We start from the raw sequence: 25,330 nt of genomic DNA on the forward strand, positions 1-25,330 counted from the left end.
TCTTTTCTCTGGTCCTTGACTCACTGCTATTTCAATCATTCCAATCCATCTATCAGGAAAGGAAAAACTCATATGTAATTAATGAACGCTCTAAACCATTACCCCATCCTTCCCATCTCAAGTTATCTTAACACCCAAAACCCACAACCAGCTATCAATATGCAGAGCGACCATAGAATCCTCCCCAACACCTCACGCATTCCTCAGCTCCATTTCCCCTTCATCAAAAACTTCTATTTCTATTCCTTGCACATCTCATCGCTCTTCCACTGTTATAAAAAGTTTTCTCAAATCTATATCTTCAACACCATTACTTTTCAACATCACCAAATCCTTCTGCAAATTAACCGTATCTTTCCCATACATAGCCTTCCATAACTTCCCCGTTGCGCTCTGAGCTGGTCTTCGAGAACTCGTAGTTGTAGTCCCTGCTGATTGGGAAAAGGTTCGTGGCCCTCCGGTATTTGATGTGGAAGACGGTAATGGTGAATCCTCTGGAAAGGGATTACTAGGTGTTGTGAAAGCGTCCCTGGCACTTTCTCTGCGTTGGTCGTTTGAGGTTTCATGTTCTGTTGGATGCATATGGCTAGAAATTGATGTAGGACTGTGTTCTGGAATATCGATGTCCATCTCTTCTTTATCCTCCTGATCTTTCTTTTTATTAGCGCGTGTAGATATAGCATTCGATGATGCGCTGGGTCTATGAACATGTCTCGCGTGATTGACATTATCAGATTTTCCAGCTGCGTCTGGTGCAACTAGTGGATTTGCATTGGAATTCCAGGGAGTATAAAACTCTCCGATGGTTGATAGAGGCTCAGAAATATCGCATGCATAGGAGCTGGACGTGTGTGTGACATATTCTGGCCATGGATGGTTATCTGGTGTCTGTCCAGGATTACCTGAGTTTAGACTCACAGCATTTCTTCTTCCTGCTTGCGAATAAGGTTGAAACCTGACGTGATGGGATTTAGAACGTTGACAACCAGTACCTTTTGCAGTAAGTTTTAAGACAGAGCTAGATACAGTGGTAACGATAATTTTAGCCCCTGGGGTATAATCCAGACTCTCTGGAATTCCAACCCCTTTTACCCGCCAATTAACAGAGTGCCCAGTATTTTTGGAGTTAGATTGCTCATTTTGCCCATGATGTTGAGCTCTGACGGTATCAGGCAATGGCGAAACAACTGTTTGATCGGGAGCTAGTTCGAAGCAACTTGTCGGGAGAAGTTCTCTTGTTCGAAGAGGTGTATCTATGGCGGAAGAATCAGATGTGGGAGGTGAATAGCTGGAATTATATTTCTTGTATCTGTGCTGAGGGGGTCGAATAGGACTGGCAGGATCAGTTAATAAAGGAACGTCGTTGAAGGTGTTCTTTTCCGTTATTGGCCGTCGATTGAGTCGATGTCCAGCGGGATCAAGTAGTGGAGGGCCATAGTCAAAATTCACTGGAGAGAAGTGCCCAGCCTTATTGGAATGAGGCTGTACATCAGAATTATTGGAAGAATGAGGAATGTGAAAACAAGAGGATGAGTTGAAGTTGGGCCTGGGAGATTTTTGTGTCATTTTGAGAAGAGTCGGTTGTTGATTTTGGTGAAAATTGAGCGCGAGAGGTAAGATTGAATTTAAAAGATAGAATCGCTAATTTGATGTCGATTTTGAGGATTGTTATGGATCGATGAGTTTCGAGTTGTGAATGAAAGTAAGGCGGAGAAATTGAGGCTCTCTCTCCTATGGGGATATTCGAGGCTGGATTGAAAACCGAAGTTGAGGAGTCACTGATAAAAATGAGTGAATTTAATCATTCAAACAATGACGAGGCTTCGGTTGCGTACAAATCTCATATTCATCAACAAGAGATTTGCTGTGTGCCTCGTCTTCCAGGAGACCTATCTTTCAACGCCCTCAACTGGCTTTTTGGCCAAGACGAAACTTCAAATCTCTTTTGATGGTTGAAAAAAACGTTGGGAGATTTCTTTGTCCAGCAGTTAGACAAGGCAATTGAGTGACCGATAAGATATATCTTCTGTGATTGGAAATGTTTCGATTCGATGCTATTGTGAGGGAAAATCCAACGATAATATTGAAGAAAGTGGGTTGTAGTGATACTCACTTATGGCTCTCCCACAGTCACTGTAAAATATGAGCATGAGAATAAAAATAAGAATTGTTGGTTTCTTTTGAGATATTTAAGGTATTTGGAAAGAGAGATGTGGATTGAAGCCGTGTAGGGTACTAGTTAGTCGTTACTGCCGTATTAAGAAACCCGTTGTTACTTTCTATGGCTTCGTATATTCACATTCACATTCACATTTACATTCACATTGACATTCAAATTCACGGTACCGTACAGCTTTGTTATAGTCACCACGTAATGGCGCCCTCAATCTTTCCTTGCTTTTATTTTGTAAGTACGGTCCTCTCCAATCTCTTCCGCAGGAACTACGTCCAAGAAGCAAAAATTAGAAGTTCATGAGCTGCTTTGCAGTCTGAGCTTAACTATACGTTCCTCAAAACTTTCCACTTAGTACTGTTGCGTTGCATATCTGATCATACACTGCACATGATACTAACTTTATTTTTTGCACGTACCGTTGTTGACACAGATAATTGTTTTCACCCAACCATGAATGATTCAACGAGGGCGTACGGTTGTATGCTAGGTACTCATATCCTGCTCTCGAGACTTTGCTATTCTTCCCTGTCTAGCATCATTAACAAATTCGCGAGTTGGGTTCATTGTCATCTGTTTTCATGATTGGATTCTCCGGCTTCTTTTACACATATTGACAAGTTCTCTAATATATCTGAGCTGTGGAGTGACTTTCAAATGGATTATAGAAAGAGGTGTGTGAAAGCCTCTTTAGATATCTCTGCGCAAAGCCAGAAATATTGGTATTTCTACCTCTTTTCATGGAAGCTTAGCTTAAACCTTATCTCGACCTCAGGTTTTGTTGCATATTTTAGAGGCTCTCCGGGGTATCATTTTGAATGGATGGGAAAATCAACAGTTCGAGATGATGTTTATATTGAAACGTGCAGATGTATTAGAAAGAAGTAAAAGTTTTATTATCACAAGATTTCACAATAGTAAATTCGAAGGTTTGTTCAGTATTCTTGATTGGAGTTGGAAAGTGCAGTTTCGAGGTCCTCGCACAGCCACTCTTGACTTCTTTTAGAAAGATTTGTTGCATATCTGAAGTTGTATCCAAGCTCCTTTTTTGGAAGTAGTATAAATTTAATACTAGTGATTCTTTATTACTCATTTTTAGATAGTCAATAAGAAAAGAAGTAAGAGTATCATTCTATGATGAGAATAAGTGAATAAATTGAATGGTCAATTTGTTTTCTCTCATCAAAGGAGAAAGTGCTGCTTTGAAGCTCCCAACTCTGATCTCATTGGCTCAAGTCCTGTTTTGTTGCATATCTGAAAGGCTTATCCAGGAGAGTTTTCTTGAAAGTGGCATACCTAAGTACGGGATGAGGAGGTTTTACAGCGTTAAAATATGCTAGAATTATAGAAAGAAAGAAAAGAAACAGGAGCATTTTTCCCCTTCCAAAAGAAATTAGAAGGATTTGCTGGTTGATTTCCTGTATCCTTTCGACGTGGAAAATATAGATTCTGTTTCCTGAGAAAATTCTTTTGGTTCCTGCAGAATTTTTATGTATGTGTATCTAGGTGATTTCGAAGATTACTTTTTGACATTAAAATTGAAACAGTTCAACACAATATAAGAAAGACATACAAATATATTACTCAGAAGATACAAAACTACAATCAACATTTCATTTTGAAACTCTAATTATAAGCCACAAGCAACCCCGATTCTTGTAGTATTTAGAAATAGCCTGGGTAAATTTACACCAAACACTGAGCGGTTGATAGTTGACATTCCACCAAAGGAGACAAAATCTAATACCGATTTAGATAGTCTTTTTTCCTATCTCACTACCAACCTTTCAAACACTTCCTAAGCTGGAGTACACGATCTACAATATATAAATTGTGACATGTTAGAGAGTCGATGATAGGTATAGGCTTGTAGTGGGGCTTGATAACTTTGAAGAATAAAAAAGGGACTTGAGCTGAAAAACTACTTGGCTTTTGCAGCTAGCAATGCATACTAAGAGGAGAAGAGAAGAGGTAAAAGGGAGTAATACTAAGTGATTCCGACATTAATTTGCAATGTGGCCGCTTGGAAGAAATCATAGTAGAGATTGAAAAGATGTTCGGTGAAAATGTATGAAAACCATGTCATTCGAGGTTACGTAAATTACCAATCATCGCAGTAAGAATAACGAAACCGCCAATGAAGGAAACATATTGTATCCATCTCCCATGAAGAATAACTTCTCGGCCAAAAAAATACATGCATAGGCCTTTGCTTGATGAAAGTATCATCCCATTAGGCATCTACACACTCTCCTTAACAATTTGCTCCAACGACTTCACGTACTCGCCTACATCTTGAGCCCCTTCCAGAGTGATATCTCTTCTCCTACCCTCAAAACGAACAACCGGTACACTATCCACGCCGTTCCCCTCAGCTTCTCTAATCATATTCTTCACATCCACCAATCCCTCATGTTCATCCTCAATAATCTTTCTCGCTTCCTTTTCATCTACTCCCGCTTCTTTACAGGCCGCAAGCAACGTCTCTTCACTAGACGGATGTTTCTCCTCTTGGAAATACATTCGATACAGCGCCATGACGATCTTATTTGCTGTTTCTGGCCCTCCCCCTTTAACATCTTCTTGTTGGAAGTGCTGAATGACTCGATGCGCATCGAGAGTATTGGCAACCGTACCATTAAATTTGTAGTCTATACCTGCGGATTGGCCGTACGCGGTCATGACTTTCATATACATTTCCATCTTCTCGTCGGAGTCTCCGTAACGAGATTTACGATACCAGGCATATTTATCTTCGCCTTCTTTGCTAGCTTCGGGATATAGTTGATAGGGTGAGAACTTGATGGTGAATCTAACTTTCGAAGCTGCATCCGTTGAACGGACGATACGGAGCGCTGGGAGGGTTGTTATTAAATGGGGAATGAGTGTATGGACCTAAAGGTACAATGCTAGAGTGAAGGAAATGAGGAGATGATGGTGGTAGTTATCACGTGATTGTCTCTCTTTTTCACAATCTCCTATTCACACTTTGGGAATCATTTCGGCCGACGTCAAATTTGGAAGAAAAGCCTAATTCTTACCTTCATCCAATCTATGTAACATTGTTTCAGTCAGTAATCAGAGTTCCCTCAATTTCAATGATATCTGAGCGAATTACTGAATACCCTTACCTCTTTTTGGCAAGATAAGTCCTAATTATGAACCAACACAATCAGCCATAGTCTTTGACCTCGTATTCCATGATATTGCTTGGATAATCACGGGCAAGGAATGAAGGAGGAAAGATGAAAAGGGAAGGTATAAAATGGATTTTCGGAGACGGGAGACGACGACTCACCATGGACAGATGGTATCAAAGGTAAATGTGATTGTAGAATCGTACATGGTGTTTGGCGCGATGAATACGAGGTCTGAGGTTTCTGTCGGGGCGATGTCACCAAGAGTGTGTGTTCGTTTGTTGGACCTGGGGTTTTTCTTTGTGAGAAAGGGGGTGTAGTGATTTGGGTTGCAAAGGTGCTGGAGATGTAAGTAATTATCAGAATTCTTTGTGAAGAAAATATCTGAAGCCTTCCTGGGGGGTAGCACTGTAGTTCGTATAATAACCTTAGATATCGTTTAAATCAAGTGAAGGGGGAATATAGATATGATGTGCAAATATCAACTCACGCCATTCCTCAGTCTATTCAACTACCCCGCAATGAATAGTTAGCTGATCAAATGTCCAGTGGCTGATCAAATATATTGGATTCCAGCCACACCACACCACAACTACACTTATCAGATCTTCTACCGTTCAAGCGACCCAACTATCTTTCTCTGAACATCATTATTCCCAGCCTCTTGAAATGCGGAATACTATACGTCTCTGATGCAGTATAACCCCGCCAGCGAATCATCAGAATACAAGATATCTTCCTATATATCGATTGGATCAATCTGTATATTAATCCGGTATAGATTATATTGAGCATTCTATAGATGGAACGATGACAGTACGAATTGGGACATCATACCATGCCACTGTTGATGACTCTTCGGCATAATTCGGTGTATTTCAAAATTTCCTTGTTCCACGCAATAAAATCAAGTGATACGAAGAGACAAATCGCCGTCTCTCTAGAAATAGCCTCATCTCTGAGACAGAAAAGTACAAATTGAGCCTACTAGTCCTATGATTGGAAGTACCGAACATCGGGCAGGAAGGCTTAGATTTTGATCGTGTTCGACGGCAGCTGACACGGCTGATTGAGTTCTTTGCTCATCTTCTCTATACATATGCTTACTTAGCAACACGTTTTTTGCTTCAATGATCACTCTTGCTTAGAAAAACCCATGAATTTCCGCAACGTTTCTACTGGGAATTACGGGAAATTTCAGGAGCGCCTCGTCTCTCGTCCTGCTTAAGTACACACATGTAAAGTACAAGGGGGGAAGGCATGGTATTTCCATTATGACAATATGTCCCTGCCAATCATCTGATCAGTAGTCAGTTCTTGCCTCCCACGCAATGTACATATAAAACCGAAATGCGCTCCTTCCCCAAGAAGAACTTATCACCCTCAAAGAAATATTGCAAAGGAAAGCACTTAGTCGCATCAACTTTCGTTAATTTTTTCAAGTAAACAAAAACATCAATCACCTACACAATCGTTTCTGCTTCACACACACAATAATACCTAGTACTCTTGGAATTCTGATATACTGGAAGACACTTTTGGTTACCAGATAATCAATCCCTAAGCTAGACACCAACAAACCAAAAACCATGAAGCCATTCGCTACTCTTGCAGCAACAGTTGCTGCTCTTGCGGGCATAAGCATTGCTCAGGTTACCTAGTCAGTTACCCTCCTAACCTTAGACTACACTATGAATATCTTTCTTATCCATAAATATCACCTTATCTAATATCTCTAAAGTAACTCGACCACTGGAACCTTCTCATGTCCTATTTCCAATGGTGCCTACTGCGCAAGTCCATCCCTGGATTCATCCATTATCATTCGTTGTACAAACGGCATTGGTCAACCAGGGAACTGTGATGATAATCTTGCGGGCTATTTCCCTTATGGTGTGCATTATTCTCCATGTTGGGAGACTAGTGATAAGAGTGGTGATGCTGCTTGTTCAAAGAAGTATGTTTTATCTTGCCCTACCCCCTTCGCGTCATATTTTTCTTCCTTATCAAGATTTCCACCTTGTGTGTCACTTAAATAACATCACAGTAGTTGCATCGTCCAAGGCGGCTCTGGAAACTTCAACGGTACATTTACACTTCCAAATTGCACACCCATCCCAAGCCCGTCCGCAACCTTAACTCCAACTACCCCTGTTGCCACCCCGTCATCGAGTCTTAGCACTGTCATCCTATCATCCGGCAGCGCGGCCGAAACTGGTGGCTCAGGAAGCGGATCCGGAGGTGGCTCTGGAGGTGGATCTGGCGGATCTGGAAGCTTTGGTGTCCACAACGGAACAACTAGTGGTTTAGGATCCGGTGGAAGTGCAACTGCTACACCTGTAGGACCAAGTAAAACAGCTACTGGAACTGGGGCGCCTGAATATACAGGTGCTGCTAATGCTGTTAGCGCGGGTGGACTTGCAGCTATGGGAGCTGCACTTGCTTGGTTCCTATGAATTTCTTTTTTATGAGTAGTTGGGAATGAGCTGAGGGTATAAGGGAGAAAATGAGAAGGTAAGATACATTCCTTATGATGGCGTTATTTATGAAGAGGAGGACTTTTTGGGTCATGTTTTACACAGTTTTGGACGATGCTTTTGGAACACATACATAACACCTACGACGGATCACGGATGATATATTATGACTTTAAATGAGTTGGCGAACTCTCTTTAAGAATAATTTACATGGATTGGGATGAGATGGACGAAGAATTTTTGGCAGCAGATTCTATGATAGGATACTTTCTACGAGGACGGGGAGCTTTAATTGTATGTGTGAGTAGGTAATTCTTAGTTGGGGAGTGAATGGAAGGGAGTGAGGGACGTGAGAAGAGAGAGTATAGATATTTAATCGAATACCGCTGAAGGAGATGGAATAGAGAACAGATGTAGAAGGATGTGTGTGGGGATGAATGGATTGAGGAGGATAACATAACTTAGTTTAGTAGCTGAATTTATTATTCGGATGAGACGAGATGAGACGAGATGAGATGAGATGATATGAGATGAGATGAGATGAAATAAGATGACATGATATGATAATGAAAGGTGTATGAAATCTATATCTCCCTATCGTACTAGCTACTGCATCGTAATCTTTTTCATTCTTTGATTCGATGCGATGCTTTTTCTCATCTGTTTTTCATTCTTCCCTACTTCCATTATTCTCTTTAGTAAACCAGCTATTTCATAATTCCTCTCCAATTCGAATATTATAATTATTATTCATCTTTTCGGCCCCCATCCCTTATATTCCATTAATATCCTTCATTCATCCCCTATCAATTTTAACACCCAATCCTTGACCTATATCCAATCCTCATTGAAAAATATGTCTCAATATCATCTTATCACCTACTCATCTTTCTTTATCTGAAACCTTATCCATCACTTTTACATTTACACTTACATTTACATGTACATCCATATCAACATCCATATCAAACCCAATAGATATACACTACACTCATACTCAAACTCACATCAAAATCACATAATCCAAACCCCAACGTCCTCCACAAACCTCAATTACACAGAAATAATAAACTCTTGCTTGCATTGGATATCTAAACTCGCATACTACCCTACCCTACCCTACCCTACCTACCCTGACCTGATCTGGCCACGCCCTGTCTCGCATCAAAAACTAACTCCTTCCCACTTCTCTCCCCACCTCAACTCCAACAAGACCCCACAATGCTAGCTTATCCCCCATTCCCTCAACCCCTCATCTCCCAACATCCTTTACGACGCCACTTATTGCCTCTCCTCTCCTTCGCGAATACAGCGACAACATACACCATACACCATACAACACAACAATGCAACAACAACAAACAAGAGCCCAGCAAGCCATGAGTTTAGCGATCATCTAACCACCACCACCAGCAGCATATATGTAATAAAACCAGTTTCTTCTCCTCTGTTCATCTAGAAACCGCCACCACGCCCAAGAAGAGAAGAAGAAGATACCAAACATTAATATACATAATTTATTCATCTCACTCATCTCAATTCTTTTCGTCAATCCCATTTAATGCCTTCGCCCTCCCATCCCTTATTCTGAACCGACCGCCCTTTTCCATGTATGGATGCCATCTGAGTCCATCACGATCTCCAAATGTATCCTACTTCCACGTCGGATCTTCTGCTTTCCCACCCATCTTTTCTTCAGGGACAAACCGCCCAAAACGCCTGGTAAAAAATTCGTGAAAGAGAGACGTCAAATTAAAGTGTAGTAGTGTTATAGTAGTATCAGCTAATGCTTGTTGCGCCCACTAATATATTCCAGATTGTCCCAGCCTACAGCCCTGCTGTCGCAAGAACGCCAAAAGACTTCCATCATCAGATGAAAAGCTTTGAGTAGTGGTAAACTTGTGACTCGCGCTGTGCTTTTGAACGAATGAAGTATGTATAGTTGTGTAGATCATGTGGGTATGCATAATGCAAAGGTATAAACGAAATGAAATGAAATGAGAATGCTTCGCCCAAACTAGCTGCTATGCAATAAAGGACAACTTCAAACGAAAGGAAGAAGAAAAAGGCAATAAAGTAATAAAAGACCATCTATTCGTATAATCCGCTCCTTATGTACCCAATGAGTGCTGTGAGAGTTTTATTCATCTTCAACACTTTTCGTCTCATACATTACATTCCTCTATAATGCTCGCCGACTACTCATAGCCGCCGATGCCCCCGCAGATGCTAAATCCTGTTTCGAGCTTACACTTCGCGTAACTCGGGGTAAACTACTACTACCAGTAATTGTAACGGTTCCAGTACTTGTGCGTTTCGGCCCAGGAGGTCCAGTCAATGTTGTGGCATTGGATTGTCGTCGAGGAGGAAGAGCTTTACTCGGACTAGTTCCAGCAGCAGGTGGTCTAACAGATGTCCCACTTTTGTGACTGGTGGCAGGTGGTTCTGGGAGAGGTCTGTTTGTGGAAGGTGCGGCGGTAGTATTGTGTCGCTTGATCGGTGAGTCGAGTCGAGCATTGACACGAGGTGGAGCAGCAAGCTTATGACCAGTGATGAACTCATGTCTAACAGCTTCATCAGGCTTCATACGCTTTTCGGGATCCCACCTGAGACAACGAGCCAAGAAGTCGAGGAAAACCTCGTCGTCACATTTGATCGTTTGCTGAAGAGATCTCGAAGATGGTCGACGTCTACGTCCTTTCGACGATACAGTGAGGCGTGGTTTTCCGAGCGAATCAAAGAAAAGCTTTTTGCGGGTACTTTTCTCAATCAGATGCTTCTCCGGTGGACCAAAAACTTCCATGATGCAGGCTAGTTGTTCCTGCTCATTCTCACCAGGAAAGATGGGTACTCCAGTATAAAGCTCTGCCAAGATGCATCCAAGACTCCACATATCTATCGGCATACCATATGTCATACCAAGAATGACTTCCGGTGATCGGTAGAATCGGGATTGAATATATGTATATACCTTCTCGTTCTCGAAACAACTTGACCCAAAATCAATAACCTTAATCTCGGAATGGAGTGGATGAGCAAGAAGAATGTTTTCAGGTTTCAGATCACAGTGGATGACCTTCTTTGACTTCAAAAGCAACAAACTGCTGAGCATCTGTTTTGTAAATCGTCGAACGATCTTGAGAGAGAAACCGCGGAAAGCATTCGATTTTATAAGCTCATAGAGATTCATATCTAAAAGCTCAGTAGAAATGCAAAGATGACCACGGAAGTAGAAGCTTTGAACAAAATTGACCATGCTGTGCTTGTTGTGGGGGTCCTATGCCTGTTAGCTGATTACCGGATGAAACTGTTTGAATTACATACCCATTCACGCAACTTTTGGAGAATGTTAACCTCCACCAAAGCTTGCTGATGGAACCTCTTCTTGTTTCGGATGATCTTGATAGCCACTAATCCCCCTGTCTTGTGATCAATACATCTGACGACTTGACCAAAACTTCCTTTACCGAGAACGTCGATAATCTCATAGCGATACGAGAGATGATCTCCAGTGGCGATTTGGTAATCTCCTCTATCATCATCATAACCAAAATTAGCGGCATCAGATTGAAGTTGACCAACATGTTTAGCTGCGCTGGCAGTTCCGCAAAAGTAGATATCCTTGTAGTCGACTATTTCCCCTTTTTCGTAAATGTTAAGATGCGAGACGAGTTTAAGAGCCTGTTGAGGATTCGCTCGATCCTTAGGAGTAGCACGTTTTCTCAAAGCATCCAATTGACGAGCTGCCTGCTCTGTTTCTTTTCGTTTATTACCAAGTTTCTTCATTTCGTCTTCTGCTAGAAGATCGTCCTTGTCCAAGTCCGCGGTCCAATGATCCTGATGCCTAATATTGTTACTAGACGCCTTTGGATTCAGCATTCTATGCATCACAGAAGAAGTGGTTCGTGAAGTGGCTGTCGGGATGTTCCTCTCCGGAGTCATAGTGTCTGCTGATGCTTCCTTCTTCGGACTGCTTCGATGCAAACCCCAACTATCACTCTTTGTCCTATCGTGACCAGTGACCAGATTAAGGCTCGAAACTGAGCTTTTTCTTCTAGTGGAATTAAGGTAAGTAGTAGTACCTGACTTGACAGAAGGACTAGGACTAGGTATTTCCTTGTTGTTGTCGCTACTAAGATTATTCATTGTAGCAGAGGCAGGCAATCTAGGAGGTGGCATGTTATCATGCTTTGGAGGAGGAGGTGGATGATTAGCTTCTCTCTCACCTGCCGCATGAGAAGCGGTGGAGTTATTCTTGGAGCCAGACCGTTTCCAACCAAGACTTAGCTTTCTACGCAATGACGTTGCTGAGGATGGTGTTGGCGGTTCCTCGGGACTTGAAACTTCCGCAGGAGTGTCGCTTTTAGCTAACCGGTTCACTTTCAAGGCACGTGGCCCAGTCAACCTGGCCGGCTTGCTTTCAGTTGAAATATCCAGCGTAATGAAATCACCACTGGTTTTAGATCGAGGCATGAGGTGCTGGCCGGCGTTATTTTTGGGAAGAGATGAGGATAAATATGGAGAGGTTTCTCTAGGTGGTGGTGGTCGACTACTGGCTATGGGTATAGGTTTCGTCCCAGCGTCACTCTCAAATACTTGCGAAGACTCCGCGGGCCGGTGATGAATAGAACTGTTGCTCCGCTTTTGAGGCATATGACGCTCAGATTTATCTTCGGTGCGACGTGAAAAGAATGATGTTTTTGATGCTGTCATGGGCGAACTTGGAGTTTTGGTACTGATCCGTTTTGGTGGGGGTGTAATGGTACCATTTGATAAAGGCTCAGGGTTGGATATGGCGTTAGCCTTCGCAGCCGTTGGAGCACTTAAAGGTAACAAATTCAATGGCGGGAGACGAAGTGGTTGAAGGTTCTTCTTCTTGGGAGTCGCGGAGTTTTGCTTTTGCTGTTCGAGATCTGAGTTCGAGCTAGGAGGAGCATGTCTTGATCTTTTTGACTCCCGCTCATTCTTGGCCGGTTCGCGTGCAGAGTTCCTACCAGAAATGCTATTTGTTGAAGTACTATTGATACTACTAGCATCAAAAGGCATACTTGACTTTCTCTTGGCGAAGAATGGAGTTTCTGCAGGAGAATCCTTGGGAGATTCATAAGCTTTAGGTATCGCAGGAACTGGTGGTACGTCCTCCTCTTCATTATTACCCGCTGAACTATGGACATTTCGTGATTTGGGTGTTGGCAGCCTTGATGTCGTGGGAGCAAGGGACGATAATCGAGGCTGTAGAGAACCTGTAGTGTTTCGAGATGTGTTACAGCTTGAACTTGATGCAGCTGAAATAGCAGAATTGTACTTACGGTTACTATCCGGAGTAGTTCGAGAAGATGAAGGTGTAGGGACTTTTCGAGGTAGCATTGACGGAGATCTGGAAGATCCTCGAGGAGTAAATGCGGGATATGAGTCGGGTTGTGGAGTTGGCGGTGTACCTGGCGCAACTACTGGATTTCCATGGTGAGTTGATAGACGTTTGGCCCTTCGAGTGTCCGTAGGGCTGATCGTCCTAGCCCCAAGTCCACTTGCATGAGTAGTACCTGGCAAGACTGACATCCGCTTTGAAGTTGCAGAAGATGGTGTGGTTGCGCCTATTGCTGTTCCACTGGGCTTTCCTGGCGATTTTGTAGCTAGAGACAACGATCTGCTGTGATCTGGCGTGCCGGGCTGAAGAGAAACTTGCGGTTGCCCTTTCACCGGAGGTTGTAGTGATTTACTTTTTGCTGTCCTCGAGGCGGTTGTACCTCTTGCACCATCCATATAACTCGGGACCCCTGTGTTGTTCATTCTCACAGAAGCGCTGGCAACATCAGACAAAGATTGTAACGATGTACTTGGAGCAAGACCCGGACGCTGCCTTTGTGTGGTCCCTGCCTTGTTCGACTGATCTGCATCAGAACCTACAGATCTGCGCGGCAATCTAGCGGCCGGCGCATTGGAGGCAGCACTTCCAGAGATCGGAGGATATTGGTTTCGACGAGTTCGCACAGCGAGAGGAGCAGATGGCGGATCCATATTCCCCGATGCCGTTGAGGAAGCCGTTGAAGATATGCTACCTTGGCGATTGCTCACACTCTGTCGACGTTGAAAAGAAGAGGTTCGTGCCGGTCGTGGTCCGGACACTCCACGCGCCGGACCTGGCCCTCGACCATTGTTTATAGATGCTTTAATTTCCCCCATTGAAGGCTTCTCTCTCGGCATTGAATCTCCCCCACCTGATGCCGGATATTGTGGTGCCAGCTGTAGTTCATTGGATATGCTAGTTTGAAGGTCGTCAAAGCTGGGGGAGGGCAAAAAATCGTAAGATGACGAGTTATCGTCGTTGTGACCTCCGAATGTAAATAATGTATGGTTAGTCCGCGAGGGAGCATGTAGCGTAGGCTCTTTCCCAGCTATCAGACGCGATCCTCCTGTTCCTACAGCGGGATTGTAATTCTCAGAGATCCTACTGTTAGAAGTATTAGTGAATGCGAGCGCCTCTAATGGCTTCTCTCTTGAGGGGCATGTTTTCTTACTGTCTTGTAGGCGAAAGGTCTGGTCGTGGACCTGAGGGAGCCCTCTGTTCCCGAATCATAGATGAGGAACTAAGGTCGCTGGGGGGAGCCAGCGACGAAAAGTAATCTCTGAGTAAAGGTTTTCCTTCCTTGAGCTCAGTCCGTTTAAGGGCCGAGTTTGTCGATAGACTATCTCATTTCAAATGGCCGTCGTGGGTATAGTAAACAGGGAAGTCGTTGTAAATGGTTACCCGGTAAATTAAGACAAAAACTATCTGAGTCTCTCACCACCTTTTTTCTTCTCCACCGAAATAAAGCGCGTCAATTGACCCGTATCCTATTTTTACTTGTGACTCTCGAATATCTCGAGTCAAGGGTCGTGGATTATGTTAAGTGGTGATTTGGGGAAGTGGGTAGATGTTGTATCTGATGTATTGTACTCTATTGTATTGTCGTATGGGTGTGGAAAGTTGAGGTTTGCAGATATTGAGCAATATTTTGGGTTGGATTGAAGGGCTGTCGTATCCCGTTATGGTTATAGGACTGGCTATAGTACTGCGAATGGGATGAGAGACTGGTTGTTCCCGTACCTTTTTGGATATTCATTCGAGGTGGTAACTTGTAAGGTTCAAGGTCAAGGTCAAGGTCTTCCGTTCCGTTGCCCATAGAGACTAAAAGTGGATCTAGATTCTGTACGGCCTTTTTTTTTGTACAGAATACAGGACATAACAGGCAGAGTATGCTGATTTGGGGACTGTAGCGAGATGCTTTGAGCCTATCAAAATGGGGAAAGATTCAAGAAATCCTTCAATGGACCAATGAAAGCTAGTTTACTGTCGAAATACCGAACAGAGCAGTGGGATCTGACAATCTTAGCGGTCAGGATGACTTGAATCTCCTCTTTCTGTCTTCTCTCTCACAACAGTCAGTCAGTATAGTCATTAATACAAGTCAAGTTATTAATTACTTGTCAATGCTTTAATGCTTCATATTGTTTATTATGGGAAAGGATTATTTGACCATGATTTTATCTATCATTTTACTCCTCGAGCATGCTAATGAGGATTACCCATGTGTAATTTGTTTATGGGGTCAATTTATTCCTGTACAGAGTATATACCGAGTGTCAAATATTGCTTGATTGATGGTTGATGGTTGATGGTTGATGGATGATTAATAGGGATGTTCATGATTGATCAATGGTTGATATAATTATATGTCTAATTCGCAAAGCTTGTCTGGAGCGAAGTTGTATTATGACTTAACTTGTTCTACCTTATCTACCTACTTCGTATCATGTTTCTCATTCCAAGATTGTGTTGAGCTGTGTGAACCTCTTTTCCTACATCCTCCGTACAATCTGCAGTCTTATGGAGACTTTATTCTCCATGAAGGTCTCTGCCCTACTCGGCTTCAATTTTTGTACACCATGGCAACAGCAGCTACGGAGTAAATCCTCACTACTGTGTCCCGTATGTACCTAAACATCACATTCTGTGAGGTACAGATCCACCAAGCCATAGAGAGTGTACGACAGTGCAAAAGAAAATGTCACACCCCTTTTTCCAAAGTAGTTTTCATCGACCACCTGCCATCATTATCTACGGAGTAGGAGGTAAGACCAGTTTGACTGATCCAAATTGTTATGAACCCCTGACGTGGGCAGAATGTGTTTGGGAGAGAAAAGAAGTCTGGAATAATGATAAGAAGATTAGAGATTAATCCCATGTTTCAACGACAAACCGGCCTAAATTTGAAGATATGATTATGATGCTATTCATACTGCTTCTTGTACAAACGTATACTCCAGTAGCATTGTTTGATAATCAAAGAAAGATCGTACTGGAAAAGGGGTCGCACAGCAGTGTTAGTGGTATTATCCCATCCATCTCATTTTATCGATCATGCACAGGTCTTTCTTAGGTAGGTACTTCCTGTTGTTCCCTTTCAATTGTGGGAAGAAAATTGAAAAAAGGGTACTTTTTTTTTCCCCCTCAACATTTTGAATCTAGAAAACAATACAAGCAACAATATTTCAATTTACTTCCAAAAGACGGAAGTACCGTACTGTGCCATAATCAACATCGTAGATCTCAAATTATGGTTCCTGGATCAAGTCAGTCAGTCTAGCAGTCAGTCTAGCAGTCAGTCTAGCAGTCAGTCCAGCAGCAGTCAAGTCAGTCTATCGCGGGAGAACGGATGCTATTTTTCGATCCAGTCAAAATCAATCAAATCCAGTCAAAACGATTCAAAACTTCCAGCCCAATTGCGGGCGGCCGGCGGCAAAAACGTCATGCCTTTTCCGTAGTTCATTGATCGCTAAACCCGTCAACTTCAAACACTGAGATGTTTGAGCTTTGTGGACAATGTATATGGAACTGGATACACTTCAACTAAACTTTTAATGCTGCCATCGATACTTAATTAATCCGAAGCATGTTGTTTATTTACATGAACTGGAACATTATTGACGGTGAAGAAACGAAACACTATAGCTTCATGGCTCTATGAATAGAGTCCCCTCATTGATCTTTATAAAGGATCGTCGGAACTTCCTCTCAGACACAACCCGTCAATCCTATCGAATAAGCTTCATACTACCGAGTCTCAGAAAATGGATGAGTTTACAGCAGACGCATTTGTGAATCGTGATGATCCTATCCCGGTGATAAGATTAGATTCTAGAGACGACCTTGATGATATTGAAGATACAAAAGGAGTGCCTGGCAAAGAAGGTGCGCGAGAGGGTTCAAAGAAGCATAAATCGGGCCTGAAGGAAAATCTCAAAAAAGCACACAGTAAAGCTTCGGAAAGATCAGCAAGTGTACAAGATAGATTACTTGAAAGGTATGCCAAGATCCTATACTGCAGCGTTTCTATCTCAGGACTCCTCTGACTACAATAGGTTATTACAACAAGTCATACCAATCGAGGATCTCAGTGAAAATCGCAAAGATGCCCCTGCGACTACTACGAACTTCGTCGAAAGACCTGCCTTTAACATTACGACCATGTCGAATAATTTCAGAAGGTTCAATGCAAGAATAGGAGTGGTTTTCGTCTTTCAAGCCAAAGTGATACGTCTGCTAAGCTGGAAACAATGGTCGCACACTCTCTCATTTCTTGCAGTGTATACATTCGTCTGCTTAGATCCCTATCTCCTTACCGTTCTCCCACTGGCGGTTCTTCTCCTTGCCGTCCTCATACCCTCCTTCATAGCTCGTCATCCAGCCCCTCCTACAACTATCACTACAGACTCCTTCACATATTCCACAACAGGCCCACCAATAGCCCCAGCCCCAACTGTCAAACCAGTCAAAGAACTTTCCAAAGATTTCTTCCGGAATATGCGCGACCTACAAAACTGCATGGAAGATTTCTCCCAACTTCACGATAAAATAATCAGCCTAATTTCCCCTTCCACAAACTTCTCTAACGAACCGCTCTCATCCACTCTATTTCTTTTCCTTGTGGTAACTGCAGCGTTCATGTTCATCGCTTCTCATCTCATGCCATGGCGCTTCATCTTCCTAACGATAGGCTGGACCATAACGTCTCTCGGTCATCCTACCATCCAGCGTCAAATGCTCACAACTCACACTGCCATTGTACAACCACGTGCTAGACCTCTTCAAACTAATCTCGAAACCTTCATAGCTCACAACATAATTCTCGATTCATCTCCCGAGACTCGCGAGGTAGAAATTTTCGAACTGCAAAAACTTTCGCGCGCTGGCGAATGGGAACATTGGTTATTCAGCACTTCACCCTATGATCCTTTAAGTAGTATGCGGATTGAAATAGGGAGACCAATAGGCTGTCGCTTTTTCGAAGATGTAAAGAGTCCTCGAGGTTGGGAATGGAGCGAGAAGAAATGGGCGCTGGATTTGTGGAGTAGGGAGTGGGTTGAAGAGAGAATTATCACGGGGGTCGAAGTCGAAACTGAAGGAGAGAGATGGGTTTATGATATCAAGTATGAAGGAGAAGAGGAGGATTCTGTGGGCGTTTTAGATGCGGGCAGCCGTAGTAATATGGGAAGTGTGAAGGGTAAGAAAGGCGTGCCGGTCAGTTGGGAGGAATCGAGTGATGTTGATGGTGTGGGTAGGAGGGGCGAATGGAGGAGAAGGAGATGGATTCGCATGGTCAAGAGGAGGTGGGAGAATCAAGAAGGGGGCGGGGATGATGAGCAGATATAGGTTGTGCTTGGATACTATGATTTATGAATTCCAGGCGTGGGTGAGGGAGTGGCGTTTTACAGCGTATGTTTTACAAGGAGCACTTGGATATGGCTTGGCATGATATGGATATTGGAACGGATGGAATGGGATTGGAGATGAGCTATATATATGACGTGATGCTGGTCTCACCTCCTTACATTTACTGATTTCTATGTACTCGTAGACAAATATAGCGAGTAAATCGACACGAAACACAAGAACGGCGGTGAACATGTTTGTCCAAGTGATCTACGTAATCTTGCTTGCTCAGATTATTCGGTATTACTTTCAGAATCAGTCGATATCTTATTTAAAAGCTTCACGAGAGGCGAGTACGACGATATGGTTCATGAACACCAAATAGAAAAACCAACAAGGTAGTTTATTAGAAACTACCTATGATTAGTTATCACTCACTCTTCAGAAACATTCAATAAGGAAGGTAACATATCGGTACCAATGAATGAGGAGAAGAAACACAGCCTCGGATGCAAAATTCAGCCTGTTGTTGTTCTGTTCTAACTATCGGTTAATGATATTTCCTACATATGTCAAGAACTCAAGACTCAAGAGTCTTTTACCTGACATGCATATCTAGCGTATAAATATCTATTGCGTAGATACTGTAGAGTAGGGGTATTTTTTTGATTACTGTACTGATCTTCCTGGATGATATGTATGTACGATATGTACGATAATACTGCAAATATATCCCACCCTGCAAGAATACACACGGGAATATACTCCGAACATGACAAGTGAGCTGTTAAATCTTGACACACAAATCATCCATACTCCTGCAGATCCATCTCAAACTTAGAAAAGCTCCCGACGCGTGGCATATGTACAAACTGACAAATCCAGTATGATTGATGAACAACTTCCACTTTTAGGGGCTAGGAGGGCTGCGCAGTATACAGTGTATAATATCATTTAATTGTAATTTAGTTTTCACTGCAGATACCAATACTATACTATAGTAAGATACTCCGCACCCCGCGTTTCCGAGCCCGCCCCCCGCAGTATTCGTTCTCCCCGTCGAGTGATTGGTTGATGGTGAGTGGGTTTGAACCTTGGGGGATGACTTTTGAGGGGTGCGGACGCGTTCTTTTCATTTATTTTCGGGTAAATTTTATGCCCCGTCTGGTATTTCTTTCCGGCTTTTTTTGGGGGGGGTTTGGGATGGCATGGAAGGTTTCGGCAGTTGGTATTACTTGAGTATCTATCTACTCTATTCCTAGTTGGATTTGATTTATGAGTATTTGTCATTTTTGGTGGGTGGGTTTTAGTTATCTTTTCTCTTTTCATGCAAGTTTGTACGATTGCGAAAGAGTGGGTTGGAATTGTATTTTGGATTATTTCACGGGCTGGCATGTTTAGAATCTTAAGTGAAAGAGTAGAGTAGTCTGTCGAAATCAACAAGATGTCGTTTAGAAGTATGAATAGCGAAGATAGACAGACGACATGAAAAAAAAAATCACTTTGTTAAATCTCCGAAATTTGATAATTATAGATTAAAACCTTAATAGATGTTGGAAAATATAAGAGGCTGGTTTTGATATAAAATAAGACTTAGAAATAAACTTTTAATTTCTAATTTAGGACTCTCTAGTCTTTCCACTTTCGCTTAAACTGGCTAGTCAGGTCACGATAGTATGGTCTTGGAAGATGATCTTTTGATATCTTATGAATATCATTTTCTAGTTTGTATAATATTCGTCATTAGATTTTGAAAGAATTTGATTACACCGGGCTCCGATATATTGACAACCTGATTATATTGTAAAGTTTTCTCGATTTGATTAATTTTTCTTCGAAGTAAAGATTTTTTATATATATATTAAACTATTAAACGGTTTTTAATCTAATTGCCGATGAAAATACCCTTTTGAGCCTTTTGATATAAAGCTATTATATGGTGATTTTTGGAAAATCAAATGATCGGGGATAGAATTTGAGTCTAGAATCTAGATAGGTCTTGTATAAGATTTTGAGCATGTGTTTTTATTCCAGAAACGTCGTCACACCGAATTTGAAGCTGATCGGACGTTTCGATCCGGTATAGCTTTGTTCTACTAGACAATCTATTAGGATTTTGACATATGCTTGGAAGAGTGCATTAGTCGACTGGGGATGACGGACTTCGGCGGCCGAAAGGGCCCCTAAAACGATACTGAGGACCTATATATAATAAGGATAGTTCCCTCTTTCTCATCAAGATATCTCACTGATTATTCTAGCAACCACATTCGAGATACAGTCTCGCATCTTTGGGTCAAACAATATGTATCTCCTTGGCATCACCACGTGCTTGCTTGTTTCTCTTAGTTCAGCCTTACCCGCTTCAGAGAAACGCCAAACAGCACCTAGCGTCCAGCTATCAAATGCTCAAATCATCGGGTCTAGTAATCTTACGGCGGGAGTCGACACCTTCAAAGGTATTCCTTATGCACAACCACCCGTCGGACCACTACGCTTGAAGCCACCTACGCCCATCACAACTCAGCTTGGCACTATCCAAGCCACCAGCGTCCCCACCGCCTGCCCTCAAGCTCGTTCCGCATCTCCAATGGGAGAGGATTGTCTAACCATCAACGTTCAACGCCCCTCAAATGCTACTAAGGACTCCAAACTTCCCGTTCTTTTCTGGATATACGGCGGTGCCTTTGGAGCTGGCTCTACCCAAACTTTCGACGGAACTCAGCTCATCCAAACTTCCATCTCCCGCAATCAGCCCTTCATCTACGTAGCCGTCAACTACCGTATCGGTGGTTTTGGCTTCCTCGGCGGTTCCGAGATTTACAAAGATGGTTCTGCAAATCTAGGACTCTTGGACCAAAGACTCGGTCTTGAATGGGTCGCCGACAACATTGCAGCGTTTGGAGGTGACCCTGACAAAGTCACGATTTGGGGCGAATCTGCCGGATCTATTTCTGTGTTTGATCAGATGGCATTGTATGGTGGAAAATACCATTACAAGAACAAACCACTTTTCCGCGGTGGTATCATGGATTCTGGCACCCTGACGCCCGCCGAACCCATTGATGGTCCACGTGCACAAAAATCATACGGCCTAGTTGTCGCCGCGGCGGGCTGTGCAAATTCCACCGACACCCTAAATTGTCTCCGCGGCCTCCCCTACGAAACATATCTAGCCGCTACAGTCTCCCTCTTTTCACTGCCAGCATACTCCGTCACCTCACTCCCCTATCTCCCACGCCCCGACTACGAGGGAGGAGTCTTCCCAGCTTCCGCCGAGGTCCTCGCATTGCGCGGACAATTCGCCCCCGTACCCATCATAGTTGGCGACCAAGAAGACGAAGGAACATTATTCTCCCGAGCCGCATCGGCCAATAACACTGCTCAACTAGAGACCCTTCTCCACACCGTCGTTTACTCCTCGGCTAACGCCTCCCAAATATCCACCCTCGTCTCTGCTTACCCCGATGATCCTTCCTTTGGTTCACCTTTCGGTACTGGTTCTGCCAACAACATATTCCCAGAATACAAGCGTTTGGCAGCCATCACGGGTGATATCTCATTCACGCTTATCCGACGTCTATTTTTGGAGCACGCAGAAAGTATACAACCACATGTACCAAAGTACTCATATCTTGCTACTTATGGGTATGGAACTCCAACAATGGGCACAGCTCATGGATCGGATGTGCCGATAGTTTACGGACAGACTTTGGGCTTCCCTCAACAGACTATCCAGAGTTACTATCTTAATTTCGTGGAGAATGGAGATCCGAATGTTGGGCCTGGAAGTGGAAATGGAACAATTCACTGGCCGCTCTGGAATAAGGGAAAGCAACTTATGAATTTCGGGGCGGAGAATAATACACTAATAGTGGAGAATTTCAGGGAGGAACAATATCAGGTCATTAAATCGTTGATCGGGAGTTTGCATATTTGAGGAATGGAATCTTGCACAGCATGAGTAATTTTAGGTACTAGATGTGGATAGTATAAAGAGGAGGAAGATAACCTACAGGTGGAGGATGAGCTAGCGCTCGTATTTATACTTGTAGCATAGTTAATTTCAATTTAATAGATAGAATTTGTCCAGGTCGATTGTGTAACATCGCCAATGAGCGCTAGTGAGCATAGTGAGCACCAGTGAGTGTGATTTGAACATTGTAGTGGCAATCAATCCCGTGTGAGGTGCGGAAAAATCCCGGTGAGCTTCCATCATGACTTGAGACCAAGGTTGAGTTTGGTGGTACGCATCATGCAAGTACTTTCCACTTGTCAGTTAATACTGCTAGCTTGTAAAATCATGGCGACGTCGAGGTTATGACTTGGTAGGATGTTACAAATGAAATAGTACCATGTAGTTACGGGTACCTAGCTCCGCGAGAACTTTAATTTAGCCGAAACTACGGAGGTATAATGGAACCATGCTTGGTTGTAATCCAGAGAGCCCCCATTGGCTGCTTGAGCCTCGGTATGTTACCCCAGCTTCGGTACATACCTTGGTCGTAATCAAGACGCGGTTTTAACGGTTCCCCAGGAAATGCTCACTTAATATCTCTCTTCTCTTGCTTATTTTGCCTTTTGATTCCCCCCATTTTGTCTTATTTCAAGCAGCGTACTATCATCAATTCTACCTTCATTCAACATATCACAATGCCACATCACACCCTCACACGAGACGAAGTCTCCAAAAACAACACTGAGGAATCACTCTGGTTCATAATCGACAGCAAGGTCTACGATGTCACCGAGTTCGTCGATGCCCATCCAGGTGGAGAATCGGTCTTGAAGCAAGTTGCCGGCACAGACGCGACAGATGCATTTTATAATCTACATCGACAAGAAGTCCTACAAAAATACTCGAATCTATGTATCGGCACGATCGAAGGGGAGAAATCGCAAGTCATTGAACAGAATATTGGGGATTTGAGTGTTGTGCCATATGGAGAACCTACATGGTTAACTCCGCAATTCAAGAGTCCTTATTACAAGGAAAGCCACAGGAGGTTACAGAAGGCGTTGAGAATTTTTACCGATAAATATGTTACGCCTGTTGCCCAGGAGTGTGAGAAGACAGGTGCACATATTCCTCAACATTTGATTGATCGGATGTCGAAGGCGGGGATCTTACATATGAGATTGGGCCCAGGAAAACATTTACATGGCGTTGAGCTTATGGATGGTGCTGTGAAAGGAGAGGAGTTCGATTATTTCCATGACATGATTGTTTGTCAGGAGATGGTTCGCGCTAATGCGAGGGGCTTTGCGGATGGTAATATGGTTAGTTATAATTCTATGTTCTCGCTATAATTGCCTCAATGTATGACTGACGCTTGATGTTAGGCTGGTATGACTATCTCCTTGACGGCAGTTCTTCAATTTGCCAATGATGAGGCATGGAAGAACAAAATCGCCGCGGAGGTCTTCAGTGGAAAGAAGAAGATCTGCTTGGCTATCACAGAAGCATTTGCTGGATCTGATGTTGCAGGCATTCGAACAACTGCGGAAAAGACTAAGGATGGAAAACACTATATCGTAAATGGTACCAAGAAATGGATTACTAACGGAGTATTTTGCGATTACTTTGTTACTGGTGTCAAGACAGGTACCGTTACCTTTTATCCCTTGTATTGGATCCCATACTAATACGCTCTCTAGATAAGGGGCTCTCTGTTATTTTGATCGAAAGAGGCGAGGGTGTTGAGACAACACCTATCAAAACATCTTATTCTCCTACAGCTGGGACAGCCTTTATCACTTTCGATAACGTAAAGGTTCCAGTCGAGAATCTTTTGGGTGTGGAGAATAAGGGTATACATGTAATTTTGAGTAACTTCAACCACGAAAGATGGATGATGTCTGGTGGAGTCACTCGTATGATGCGCTTAGTAACAGAGGAATGTATTAAATGGAGTAACCAAAGATTGGTATTTGGTAAGAAGTTGACTGATCAACCAGTCATCCGTCAAAAGTAAGTTTTGTTCATATCCAGATAAAGCTCTCAACTGACCCTTCTAGGCTGGCTAAGATGATATCTCACTGCGAGGCAAACCAAGCATGGTTAGAGAACATTACATATCAAATGACGCTGATGCCATACAAACAACAAGCCACTCATCTAGCTGGTCCAATTGGTCTCCTTAAGATGTTCGCTACTCGCTCAGCCCATGAATGTGCGGATGAAGCCGTGCAGATCTTTGGTGGTCGTGCACTTACACAGAGTGGTATGGGAAGGACTATTGAGATGTTCCATAGAACGTGAGTATCATACATATGCTTTGAGAACTTAGATGTAAAGACTTTACTGACACGTTATAGATACAAATTTGATGCTATTTTGGGTGGAGCCGAGGAGGTTCTGGGTGATCTAGGAGTAAGACAAGCGCTTAAGAATATGCCAAAGAGTATGTTGTAGATAATTGTACAGATATATGGTATGAAGACAGGTATATCTGGAGAACGGTGCACCTTTTGGGGTATTTTAAGGTCGACATTTTGGAGCTATGCAGCTAGGCGCAGTATAATCATATTTGTTTTAGGCTTTCGAAATGTTCCATTCTTGATGAGTGAATACAAATATAAGAAGTACGTGATGTACTAGGCGGCCAATGGAGACAGGTTGTTGGGTTAGTTCTACTTTCATTTGATTGATGTATTGTATTCGTCTGATGCTTTGAATCCATTGGAGGTAATAGATATATTTCAAAGCTTGAATCTATTCAGAACATTGGTAATATTAGAATCATGCATTAAGACTATATATAGTCCGGACTCTTTCAATTTGCATACCTTTCAAAGTCACACCAATACGTAACATCATCTATGTCGTTCAGGGGTAATATCAGAAACC

General features: G+C 42.9%; 9 protein-coding genes across 9 annotated transcripts; 5 read left to right on the forward strand and 4 right to left on the reverse strand.

Annotated features, from left to right (window-relative positions):
- Window positions 1-255: 255 nt before the first annotated feature.
- On the reverse strand, window positions 256-1,844 carry SS1G_00870 (predicted protein; the record flags this gene model as incomplete). Its single annotated transcript, XM_001598731.1, has 3 exons — window positions 256-645; window positions 919-1,482; window positions 1,836-1,844. The coding sequence occupies 3 exons, from the start codon at window positions 1,842-1,844 to the stop codon at window positions 256-258; spliced, it is 963 nt and encodes a 320-aa protein (XP_001598781.1).
- Window positions 1,845-4,414: 2,570 nt separating this feature from the next.
- Window positions 4,415-5,518, reverse strand: SS1G_00871 (hypothetical protein; the record flags this gene model as incomplete). Its single annotated transcript, XM_001598732.1, has 4 exons — window positions 4,415-5,028; window positions 5,215-5,225; window positions 5,305-5,325; window positions 5,472-5,518. 4 exons carry the CDS (start codon window positions 5,516-5,518, stop codon window positions 4,415-4,417), a joined length of 693 nt encoding a protein of 230 aa, XP_001598782.1.
- A 1,381-nt stretch (window positions 5,519-6,899) lies between these two features.
- Window positions 6,900-7,766, forward strand: SS1G_00872 (predicted protein; the record flags this gene model as incomplete). Its single annotated transcript, XM_001598733.1, has 3 exons — window positions 6,900-6,970; window positions 7,052-7,267; window positions 7,358-7,766. 3 exons carry the CDS (start codon window positions 6,900-6,902, stop codon window positions 7,764-7,766), a joined length of 696 nt encoding a protein of 231 aa, XP_001598783.1.
- Window positions 7,767-9,369: 1,603 nt separating this feature from the next.
- SS1G_00873 (predicted protein) lies at window positions 9,370-9,754 on the reverse strand (the record flags this gene model as incomplete). Its single annotated transcript, XM_001598734.1, has 2 exons — window positions 9,370-9,506; window positions 9,619-9,754. 2 exons carry the CDS (start codon window positions 9,752-9,754, stop codon window positions 9,370-9,372), a joined length of 273 nt encoding a protein of 90 aa, XP_001598784.1.
- A 215-nt stretch (window positions 9,755-9,969) lies between these two features.
- On the reverse strand, window positions 9,970-14,364 carry SS1G_00874 (hypothetical protein; the record flags this gene model as incomplete). The annotated part of the gene is made up of 3 exons (XM_001598735.1): window positions 9,970-11,064; window positions 11,112-14,238; window positions 14,306-14,364. The coding sequence occupies 3 exons, from the start codon at window positions 14,362-14,364 to the stop codon at window positions 9,970-9,972; spliced, it is 4,281 nt and encodes a 1,426-aa protein (XP_001598785.1).
- Window positions 14,365-15,832: 1,468 nt separating this feature from the next.
- Window positions 15,833-16,006, forward strand: SS1G_00875 (predicted protein; the record flags this gene model as incomplete). Its single annotated transcript, XM_001598736.1, has 1 exon — window positions 15,833-16,006. The coding sequence occupies one exon, from the start codon at window positions 15,833-15,835 to the stop codon at window positions 16,004-16,006; it is 174 nt and encodes a 57-aa protein (XP_001598786.1).
- An 892-nt stretch (window positions 16,007-16,898) lies between these two features.
- Window positions 16,899-18,480, forward strand: SS1G_00876 (hypothetical protein; the record flags this gene model as incomplete). The annotated part of the gene is made up of 2 exons (XM_001598737.1): window positions 16,899-17,131; window positions 17,190-18,480. 2 exons carry the CDS (start codon window positions 16,899-16,901, stop codon window positions 18,478-18,480), a joined length of 1,524 nt encoding a protein of 507 aa, XP_001598787.1.
- Window positions 18,481-20,785: 2,305 nt separating this feature from the next.
- On the forward strand, window positions 20,786-22,420 carry SS1G_00877 (hypothetical protein; the record flags this gene model as incomplete). Its single annotated transcript, XM_001598738.1, has 1 exon — window positions 20,786-22,420. The coding sequence occupies one exon, from the start codon at window positions 20,786-20,788 to the stop codon at window positions 22,418-22,420; it is 1,635 nt and encodes a 544-aa protein (XP_001598788.1).
- Window positions 22,421-23,133: 713 nt separating this feature from the next.
- SS1G_00878 (hypothetical protein) lies at window positions 23,134-24,895 on the forward strand (the record flags this gene model as incomplete). The annotated part of the gene is made up of 5 exons (XM_001598739.1): window positions 23,134-23,760; window positions 23,824-24,085; window positions 24,139-24,451; window positions 24,499-24,738; window positions 24,799-24,895. 5 exons carry the CDS (start codon window positions 23,134-23,136, stop codon window positions 24,893-24,895), a joined length of 1,539 nt encoding a protein of 512 aa, XP_001598789.1.
- Between the last annotated feature and the right edge of the window lie 435 nt (window positions 24,896-25,330).

Source organism: Sclerotinia sclerotiorum, genomic scaffold (genome assembly GCF_000146945.2).
Source record: "Sclerotinia sclerotiorum 1980 UF-70 scaffold_1 genomic scaffold, whole genome shotgun sequence".
NCBI lineage: Eukaryota > Fungi > Ascomycota > Leotiomycetes > Helotiales > Sclerotiniaceae > Sclerotinia > Sclerotinia sclerotiorum.